The sequence below is a fragment of a genome, unplaced genomic scaffold (genome assembly GCF_019419815.1).
Source record: "Pyrus x bretschneideri cultivar Hongxiangsu unplaced genomic scaffold, Pyrus_bretschneideri_v1 Contig9, whole genome shotgun sequence".
Taxonomy (NCBI): Eukaryota; Viridiplantae; Streptophyta; class Magnoliopsida; order Rosales; family Rosaceae; genus Pyrus; species Pyrus x bretschneideri.
The window spans coordinates 5438844-5449813 of NW_025999831.1; the positions used below are offsets into that span (position 1 = coordinate 5438844).

Consider the following 10970-nt stretch of genomic DNA (forward strand, 5'->3'; position numbering starts at 1 on the left):
TGAACTCTTTGTCAATTATGAGCACGTAAGTCACACATATGAAGCTAAAATGAAACTCTCTATTAGTTGTTAGCACGTGAGGCTAATTTTATCTTTTTAAGCCTCCCATGTGAGCTTTATATCCTAACAAGTAACAGAGAGTTGACAAAATTTTCAATTTTTAGCCTAAATCCTAAAAGACTTTATCACATGGGCTTAAATTCTAATTTTTTTTTACCATAGGCACAATTTTCTGACTACCCTATCATAACGGGAACTAGTAATCCAATTAAGCCAGCATATAATGATATTTCGAGATGAAAATTGTTATAGACACTCTAAAAATCTTATTGTACTTTAAATTTTTTATAATTAAAAAGAAAATACACTTATAAGGAATGTATAATGAAATATTTAGAGTATCTATAGCAATTTCCTTTTGAGATTTGCTTTTGAAATGGCTAAACTCTACTGAGTTCGAATGAACCAAAAACACTAGTCTATGTTTGATAAAAAGAGTTAGAAGCACTTGTGAATCATACAACACCTTTTGAGACCTGTCATGCTTCTTCATAAAACACTTGCCAATTGCTTCTTCACGAAGTACCTTATTTCTAGATCATTGAGTTTTTAGGAAAAGCAATAATAACAAAGGGGCAGTGCTATTTCTACTCTAATGTTTACTTTCTACACGCTCTTTGTTAATTCTTGTCCATTAATATTCTTCAAATCATTTGATCTAACGATCGAAAATTGATACAAATGTCTCACGAAGTAAAAAATTGTTATGTAGATAACACTAACCTAACGAAAACGCTTATTTTTTATATGCGCTTTAAACAAATGCAATCTCTAAAAGTGCCCTAACAAGATAGAGAATTTCACTCTCGTTCCCCTCTTTTACATTACTCATCTTGTTTTCGTCCCTTGATTACACTATAATCCGTTTAATCTATGGCAAATAAAATAAAGGCACGGAAAGCAAAGGATGAGTGCGAAAATCACTTTCGAATTATCAGTCGAGCAAGAGATAAAAGAATAACATGCTACTAAAACATGAAAAATATAAGTATTTGAATACCAATAGCATTAAAAATTGAATGTTACAATTATGGAAGGATCATAATTTCTCCATCTCCCTCTTTTTATCCCCAAAATTACATCAGAAAAATAAAAACATTAGAAGCAAGAACCACCTTTTCGATCCCCAAAAATGGGCCACCCAAAGGCCCAGGCCCATAACATGAAGAAATCCTTCTGAGATACTAATAAAATGACCCCTCCTAATTTTTGTACTGAATTTGACAACGAAAATAAAACGAACCAAAATATGAAACAGGCCATAAGATTTTTCAGTTTCATATTCATAGAAGAAAAAAATTGATGATCATATGATAAAGCCCTAAAATTTGAAAATATTTTCGAAGAAAATGACACCTAGACCGGGTTCTGATTTTTTCGAGTATAACCCAGAGGTATTCTTACTCTTTTCTAACTTCTGTAACAATAAATGGTGAAATGAATTTTCTTCAGGTGACTAGGTAATCCATGCTTCTGCTACCTTCCGCACCCGCCAACAAAATCTGGAAATGAAAAGAAAGGCGTGTTATTGTATTTTTGACTCGAAAAAAGGGATTACGTTATTTACGAGAACATATTCTTGTTAACTACCTTCGGGGATGGCCGTATGTTGTGTCAGTTCTGCTGAGCCACAAGATCCAGATGCATTTGGTCAATCCATGCTCCTAACACAGCATGATCCACAGACTCCCTTTGGGAGTTTGCATTTGAACCTTCGTTGGAGGAACCAGTGGCCGTACCACCTGAGCTTGGTGTTTGCTTCTCTTTGATTTCGGTAGGAGATTCTTTAACAAGTGACTGAACCCAGGAAAGATCTGGCTCCTCTTCATTGTTCCCAAGCTCAAAAGAAGATGATCTGCGGAGCTTACCCAATTCATCTGTAGTAACTGCCCAATCTGGTTTTCCATTGGAGGATCCCCATTTTGACCAAGAATTTGGAGAGGAACCAACGATGGAAGCAGAGTTGGAGCCGAGTTCCCGTGAACTAAGGCTACGAAACTGTTGTTGCTTCTCTCGTTGAGCTAGCATTGAAACTCGAGAGCCCATTGGTGAGATAGGTTCCACATTCCGTGGAGACATCCTCCCAGAGGAAGGCCCCCCATAAGAGGCCTGCAATAGAGCGTGATCAACAGCTTTTGGGGAAAAGTTTGTATGGATTGGTGAAAGCATGCTCTGCTGCTGCTGAAATTGATTGAGAACAGCTGATTTGTGAGTTGGGGAGAAAACACCCGATTGCAATGATTGTTCAGAGTACCGGGGTGATAAGCTCTCTGCAGAGAAGAGATCATCAAGATTTGAGGGGGTTAGGGTTGTCCTTCGACCACTACGGTTCAGTGAATTATTACTCAGAGATGGTTGGGATAGGCAAGATAATTCATTTAGTAGCTGTTGTTGCTGCATATCAAACTCCGGCAGTAAATCAAAATCATTCGATGGCATAATATCTCTTGCACAAAGAGAAGATCTCAACCGACTAGACTGAAAATTGCTACCTGGCAGATGCAAGGCCGGGACATTAGGTTGGGGCCAAGCCAGAGATGAGTGTGACATGCCATTGGCAGATGGAGACATGGGTGGAGTAAATGGTGAAGGAGACATGACATTGACTGATGACGGAGAACCAGGCAAGAGGCTCATTGCAGCAGCAAAATCCATGGCCAAAGCACCAGAGGTGCTTGAGCGAGGAGAAGGTACAGCAGAACCAGTTGAAACGTATAATGGCCTGAGTTCTTCCGTGGTGTGGGCAAAAAAGCAGACTCTCCTTGCACAGCTTGTACCATCCTTGCAAAGTCGGGTTCGATACTGAGCAGGGTGTAGCCAGCACTCAAAAACCCCATGAGCATACTCACACATATCTCCACGTCTGCAAGCCCCCTTTCTGAAATCAGGACAAGGAACACAGCTATAATGAAACTTCCTTGGGTCCCTTCTTCGTGCATTTTCCCCTGGATGGACAAAAGGGCACTCAGTCCAATCGTGAGAGTATGCACGTGAACAAGGCCTCACCTTGAATGAATACATTCGGAACTCATCAGTTGAATAAATGCTGTTCTTGATGTCTGGAAGAGAAGGATCAACAGGATATTCCTTCTTCTCTGATGCCGAAGAGAGAGAATTATAGAACTTCGACTTTGTAGGGGAACAATTAAAATCAAAAGCGGACGGAGACCCATTTTCTGGGGAAGCTGACAGTGGAGGAGAACTTGAATGTACAGTTCTCGTTGACACTGTGAGAGTTTGTTCACCAGCAGAACCATTTATCATAAGTAGTTCTTCTAGAGCTAATTTGATATTTTGTAGCCTAGGAGGAACCACTATAACATCTATAGGATGATGACCATTAGCATCAACCGAATTAGGATCAGCACCAGCTCCTAAAAGCAGCTTCACACAATCCACGGCATTCTCAGCCCCACCTGAGGCGGCACAGTGAAGAGCAGTGCTCCTATCACGCCCACAGGCCTGGTTCACATCAGCATCAGAGAGAGAAAGAATTAGCTTCATGACATCAATGCTACCATATGTAGCAGCAACCATTAAAGGGCTTCTCTGCTCATTAACCATCTGTTTTGAGCCCTTCTGACGACAATACCACAAACCAATCTCATCGATGCCAGAAGGGTCATGCTCAATCGATCGTTTGAAGCTCTGAATGTCATTGTTTGCAGCAAGCTCAAGTAAGCTGGCAAAAGCATCTTCAGTTTCAACTGTCAAGTGATTCATGGCTGTATTGGAGAGTCTACTTTCGTCAACAGATATAAGAGATGCCGCTGGAGAAGAATTGGGTTTTATCCGCTCTGATCCATTGCACATGCTTTCTATTGCTGGGACGCCAGCTGAACACAATAATAACAAACTGTAGATTTAAACTACAAGAAATACATAGATATATATATATATATATGTATGTATATATATATATATGCATTACACATACAAACACACGTACGAACTAAATGTCCCAAAAAGAAACCATATTACAAAATTGTTGCTAAATGTCCCAAAAAGAAACCATACTACAAAATTGTCTAAACAACAATTCTGATTAAGAACAAAGTAGCCATACAAGGATGACACCAATTTTAGACTAAAAACAACATTCTTACAAAGAAGAAACACAAGTTTGGTGGATTTAACAATCGCAAATATAAATACAAAAACGGAACTGACTAATCCAAGAATCAGATTGGTTTCCTATTTTTGATATTAGCCGATTGTCAAAAAGTACGTAAAAACGGTCAACTCCCTCAAGGACTTTCACTCCCCTTCCATACAGAATCTCCAGTAAAGTATGAACAAAAAATTGTACACTAGATATGTAGATTTTACTTTTGATGGAATATAAATCACACACAATCTCAAAAAACATAAAAATATCAAGAAATCAATATCTGTTAGTACTGATTAAACATTGAAAAACCAAAAGAAATTAAAATTCACACATACGGGTGATTGATTTTATCAGAAATAATACCAACATTGAACTATGCTGACAAATTCAAACCCCTAAAAATTATGTCAACATAAAGTTGCAACCTTTTTGTAATTTTATCATCGCCTAAAATAAATAGATCTGTGAGCACAGCTGAGATCAAAATACAATTTTCAAGGATCAAAGCAACCACAATCTCAGTACTGATATTCCCAAAATTGTAAAATATAAAGAAAAAATCGGAATTTTATATGACAATTTCTCAGTCCTCAAAAATCACAGCTTGAACCACACAAAAATCCGTACAAAATATCCATGGATATCGAGAGAGTCGTCATTCCCGAAGATCAAGAGTAGACGACGGTACTCAGCCAGTCACAGACTGAGAGAGACTATAGATACACAATATATATGTGTATGTGTGTATACATATAGGTGTTTGTATAGGTGATATTGGTTTCTGATCGAAGCGAATCTTACCAAATCTTCGAGCTAAGAAAGCGAGGGCGGAAGCAGCGCCATTGAATGACTGCAACAGTGACACAGATCTAGAGCTGCTGGTGCTTCTTCAGGTCACTTCTCACAGAGACTTGTTTGGACTCCGAGAAAATTTTCCTCCTTTGTTTTCTGAGGAGATGAAGAGAGAGAGAAGAACGAAAGAATGAGAGAAAATAAAAAAGCGCCCTCTCCCATCTCCCAATTCCTCTGTTCTCTGCTTTCGAAATTAAAATTAAATTAAATAATTTAATATTCATCAATTAATTAATTATTTTTTGGAGGTTTGATAGAATCGCCTATCCAATACGGGCAAAAGGCGCACTGAGGGTCGCTGTTGTTGTACATTTTCTTTTATGTCCAATGATATTGCGCCACGTCATGCAGCTCGGGACACTTACGACATTTTTCGCAAAAGATAGGGATATTCTCGGAAATTCGATTCTGTGGAATCTATACGTGGGGTAACGTGGCGGAATGTGATTAGATTGTTGTACGTACAGAAGTGGGAATACGAGTACTCGAACCTGAGCGCTGTTGTAATAATTTAACCTTTGCCTTTTGGTCAAATTTCATAGAAATTCATCCTAAATTCTCTCGACATGAAAATTCACCTGTGTCTCGAAATTCAGGTGCATCCCTGCAACCTAGTGACGTGGCACGAGTATATTAGTTTGATGTCCCTACGGGGTCGGTAGACCAGTCACTGGGTGACACGTGGGATCAATCGGTGGTCTTGGTGGCATAGAATGGTGCAATGAACTCTTACACGAAGTTTATGAGTCCTTGGAAACCGGTTTGGTCGGGTGGAAAGGTGGGACGAGTGACCGATTAGGTGAGTAAAGGGGATTAAGATGACCGGAGCAGCCGGTGACGAGGTACGGGCGTGCGCGAAGTGAATTAAACTGGAATGGATGAGGGAGTGACGTCCGCCAATTAGGGCGGCTCGGGCCTCTGGTCGCGAGCGTACGGGAGCGGACTTAAACGGCACGAGTCAGTTTTAGTTAATAGTGTAGTCAAATCACAAGGAGTGGAGAAAAAGAAAAGAAAGCATGGAGGACGTTGCTGTCAAAAAGGCATGGAGCACCCAAGGACCGAAAAAACAAAAAAAGGCTTATTTTTAATTTTAGCTATGCTATGATGCTATCTACAACTTAATTTAAGAGGTAGATTGTTTACTTTCTTATTTGGGTGCTTTTTTCATTTTTTTTATATTTTATACGATTATGATTAAGTCATGTTAATATTTTATATTAATTTTTTTATAGAAAAAATAAGACAAAAAGTAATAAGAATATAAAATGTTGACATAATTTAATCGTGACTGCATAGAAAGGCATGAGAAGGGCACCCAAATAGGAGGGCAGACAATCTGACTCCCTTAATTTTAATCTTTTTTTGTTTTCGGTAACTTAAATGCTGTCATTTTACCTTTTAAGATTAATTTTCTTTAATTGTTTAATGTTAACACATAATGAAAATCTATAATCAAATATATCATATAGAATTATAAGTCTTTTTTTCTTCTTTCAGAATAGTATTTCTCTATAGAAACTAGATGAAACCCACACATTGTGTGTAAAAAAACTAGGGTAGTGATATTCAAACACCTTTATTAATTTTTGTCTATTGATCTTCTTTGATTCGATAATCAGAAAGTCGAGAGGGATGTGTGGGAGACAAAATTGGTGTGTAGCACGCAAAAAATATATAGAAAAGATAGACGTTGGAGAGAAATGTGAGAAAGAGAAAATATGGATTTTTTATTTTTTAAATTAGAGATATTATAATGATATGTGGGTGAAGTTTGAAAAAAAAAAAACACTAAAATTTAGTCTATGTGAAATTACATTGCTACTCATAATTTTATATTGTGATAAAAAAAATCTAATTGTCTTAAAAATTTGTTAAGATGTAGTTTAGATAAATATTATCCTTCCCCCCCCCCCCCCCCCCCAAACTCCCTTCTTAACCCGTAGACCCCCCCCCCCCCCTCAAAAAAAACTTCCCCTCTTAACCCGTAGAACATTAAAGAAATTAGGCTTATTTTTTAACCATGCTCTCTATAATTCAAAAGTTATCGCTTTACTTCTTAACTCCTCTTTGATTTGTGTACTCTCTTTTCTATCTGAAACTTATAAGTAGCTTCTTGAAACATATGTGGGATCCGGCATCGAATAAGATTATGTCATGTGTGCAATAAATTTGATTATAAGTTTTCATTATGTATTAAAATTCAACAATTAGATAATTTTAAATTTAAAAGAAATTAAAGAGATGAAAAACTATATAAAAAAAAAATCAAATTGATTAGCCTAGAACATCCAAATTAAATTCACATAAGAAATTAACAAATCTAAAACAATTAGAGTGAATTTTGAATTTTATGTAGATGACTTTTTAATTTAAAGAGGTAAAATAAGATTAAAACCGAATTTCCTATGCAAATTAAAATCAACTTTGAGTTTCAAATAATAAAATAATAATATTTTAGTTACAAAATAGGACTAAAATCAAATTTTATAGAACATAGCTAAATATGAGCCCTCATTTAATTGAAACTTTTGTTAATAAGTAGTATGGACAAGTAAAATAAATGGAGTAACCTCTGCGCCGCCCCAGCTGACAAGTAGAACAGTGAAAGAAATTAAGAACAGTTGTGTCAGAAAACGTTTAGGTGTGGTACTCCGGACAGGACCATTATGTCCAAGTGATTAACTTAGTGGTGACGTGGTAACGTTTCGAAGTGCAGAAATAATTGGGAAAGGGATTCTAGATGCGTTATCAAGTTCGAAGATTCGGACCTATTGAAATTTGATTCAACGATTATAAACAGAGATTTACTCTGAAATTATAATAATTTTTACTGTTAAATCAAATTTCAATATTTAAAATCTTTAAATTTAATGAATTAGATAAAAGGAATCCGTAAAAAAATTAATTTCTAAATAATTGGATGCAGTGTGTATGTGGAGGATTTTTTATTCCTTTTTTAATTCGAACAAGTATTGATTTGACGTGCTTTTGAGATGGAAATCTTTCTTGTTGGATAAGTTGGGTTAAACAGTGTTTTAATTTTTTTAGTATTTTTGTTAGGTCACCAAATTGTAAAATACTAAATTTAAATTAAAAAAATATATCAGATATGTAGTTGTAGGTCTCACTGGCACATTATGTATGAGAGAATTGAAATTAAAATTAACAAAATTATGTATGACACGAAATAACATGAAAAATTAATTGTTGTTAGACCTTAACAAACTCTGGTTAGTAACGGGTTGATTTATAAGTTACCCAATGAGTACTTGTACAATAGAAGCTAATATGAATCGTACGACCGTTTGCTTTTCTCCCTCTCTAAATTGCACCAGGCATCATGATCGTGGACACTTGTAGCTTGTATTGCTACGCTCTTTTATGAATAGTGACGTTATTGTGAAAAATATTTAGATGTAGGTTCGAGAGACAGAGTCGCTCGAGAGAGAAAAGAAGGGCTTAGCTATTTGTGAGAATTTTGTTTTTCACTTGTCCTTGTGCCTTCATTTATAATAAATATAGGTGAATTTACTTGCCCTACAAGTAATACAAGCTATAATAACAAAGTTTTATTCCACTAAATGATATTGGTTGTATGATCATAAAACATCACTGCATTCCGTACAAGTAATACAAGTCATAAAATATTTGATATTCCAAAATCCTAGCAGATTCTTACTTCTAGTTTACACAATCACATGACAATTCTATTCACAATTGTAATTTCATTTTAAGGGTATTTTTCATCTAAAACATATTTAGGTAGTTGACTCCGATATAAAAAAATCATAAATCCATCACAAACCACAGTTATTAACTTCAACTTGCGGCATCAAGCACATCATTCATTACATGGAATTTCTTTTTAGCTTATTAAATGCAAGGGTAGTGTTATTTACACATCAGTTTTAACCTCCCATGCACCCACCCCTTGTTAAATTTTTATCCATTGATTTTTTTTAATTCATTTGATTTGAAGACTAAAAATTAAGACAAGTGCGTGAAAGATGAAAATAAGCGAACGGATAGCACTACTCTAAATACAATTGTTAATGTCTCTCTGAGTACTTCCTCGGTTTGAAGATGTAGACGTGAAAGCAGCGTACCCTTGATAACTACATTCACTCGCACATCTTATAAATAAGATAAGAAGAGTATTGTCCCAAGTAAGTCTGCAGATTTGGGTTTTGTAGGGCTAAGATTGCGCCCTTTTCAAATCTCTCAATCGGGCAAATCCATGAACTAAAATGTCCCTCGCAGATTTGAATCCTCTCTTGAGCCTAAAGTAAGAATCCTCTCGACCAATGAGCGTATACCGTTGAATGAAAATTCAACAATTATAATTATTATAACTTTAAATAGACCCTCCCACATTTCTTGGTCAAAAAGGTCCTCACCTTGAGCTCAGGAGAGGATCCAAATCCGTCCCCCACAAATGAAAGGGTTATGTTGATTTTGTGGGTGGGCCGAATGCCAAAATTCTTAACTACATACATCGGGATTCGAGATGTGTGTAATACTTTTTTTTATATGCTAAGATATATTTATATTACAGAGTGAAAATAGAGGAGAAAGAAAGATTTGATTCGTGCAAAATTTATATACTACGGGGGAGAGGGGAGAATTTGGCACTCGAGAAACACAATGTGTAGAAAATAAATACCATATCCATCAGGATATTTCCACCACTTAAAAAATATATATACAAAATTACATTATTGATTGTAATATAACTTTTTATTGTGCATGTTTTTGAATTAAGATTCTCTTCAGATCTCTGTGTCTGAAGTTGACGAATCGAAAATTTGGGCTATTTAAGAGAGAGAGAGATTCAAACAATTTAAGGGCTTGGTTTTTGTTTGAGGTAGGCTAGTATAATGGGTAAATAAGGGCCACAAAATTTAAATTGAGTAGTCTACATTTACGAGTCGGATCACTACTGACACAGAAATCTGAAGAGAATCTTAATTCCATGGTGTTAATAAGTGTAATGCTTACGGAGATTAGATTTTTAAACTAAATTATATGTCATCAATAATAAATAAACACGTTAATCAACACTTAAATAGTAATCCAATTATCAATGTTCATATCATTTGATTTACAAAATTTAATTTAAAATTTTAATCTTCTTACCATTATCCTGTTAATAAACACATAAAAAAAAAAAAATCAAGAATCAGAATATTTACAATACTGATAAAACCTGGCATCATTTATCTAGGAATATGACATGAAATTTGGCCGGCTATATATTGGCACCCTAACATGGGGACCAAAGTGGGTTCTCCTCTCCATTCCATCATAGACGACACTTGTGTATTCGTTATTGCATTGACGGTTACGATTCAATTTTGTATCATTCCTTTTTTTTTTTTTATATATATATAATTAAATAACTAAATTTTGACACTTAATACTACAGTTTAGTGGTATTGTTTTTTCATTTATAAGTGAGAAGTTTGATTATCGTTAAAGACGAATTTGAATCACGTTATTATTAATAACCTAGTGTGAGGTTCATGTCATCTTCAATGGATTAGGTCATAGGGTCATAAGCCATGTTTTAGCCCGAATTGAAACAAAACCTAATTCCAATAGTGGTTTGGGGCAAAATAGTGACCCTATAGGCCAAGTTTCAGTCCTTAGGCCATCGAGTTGGGCATGAAATTTAACATAAAATTTTTAAAATTTTAATTTTTTTCTTTAAATACCTAAATCATTTTTTACACCATTTCTTAAATCTTTTTTACCCTTTCACACTATCTTATCTCATTGTATTTCAATTATTCACAATTTTTTCTTATTAGTTGAGTCATTTAAATAACAAACTTAATTCAACTGTTGAATTAATGTCTAAGTTGTTGTAGTTTTAATATAGTAATTTAATTCAAGTAACCTTACTGTGGAGCCAAAAATAATCACAAGGCGACACGTGGATTTTTGG

At 35.4% G+C, this 10970-nt stretch overlaps 1 protein-coding gene across 1 annotated transcript; it reads right to left on the minus strand.

Moving 5' to 3' along the window:
• Positions 1-1036: 1036 nt before the first annotated feature.
• LOC103927740 (zinc finger CCCH domain-containing protein 30) lies at positions 1037-5157 on the minus strand. Its single transcript, XM_009336685.3, has 3 exons — positions 4973-5157; positions 1651-3896; positions 1037-1562 (listed from the first exon to the last, which is right to left on the minus strand). The coding sequence occupies exon 2, from the start codon at positions 3871-3873 to the stop codon at positions 1675-1677; it is 2199 nt and encodes a 732-aa protein (XP_009334960.2). The 5' UTR covers positions 3874-3896; positions 4973-5157; the 3' UTR covers positions 1037-1562; positions 1651-1674.
• Positions 5158-10970: the final 5813 nt, after the last annotated feature.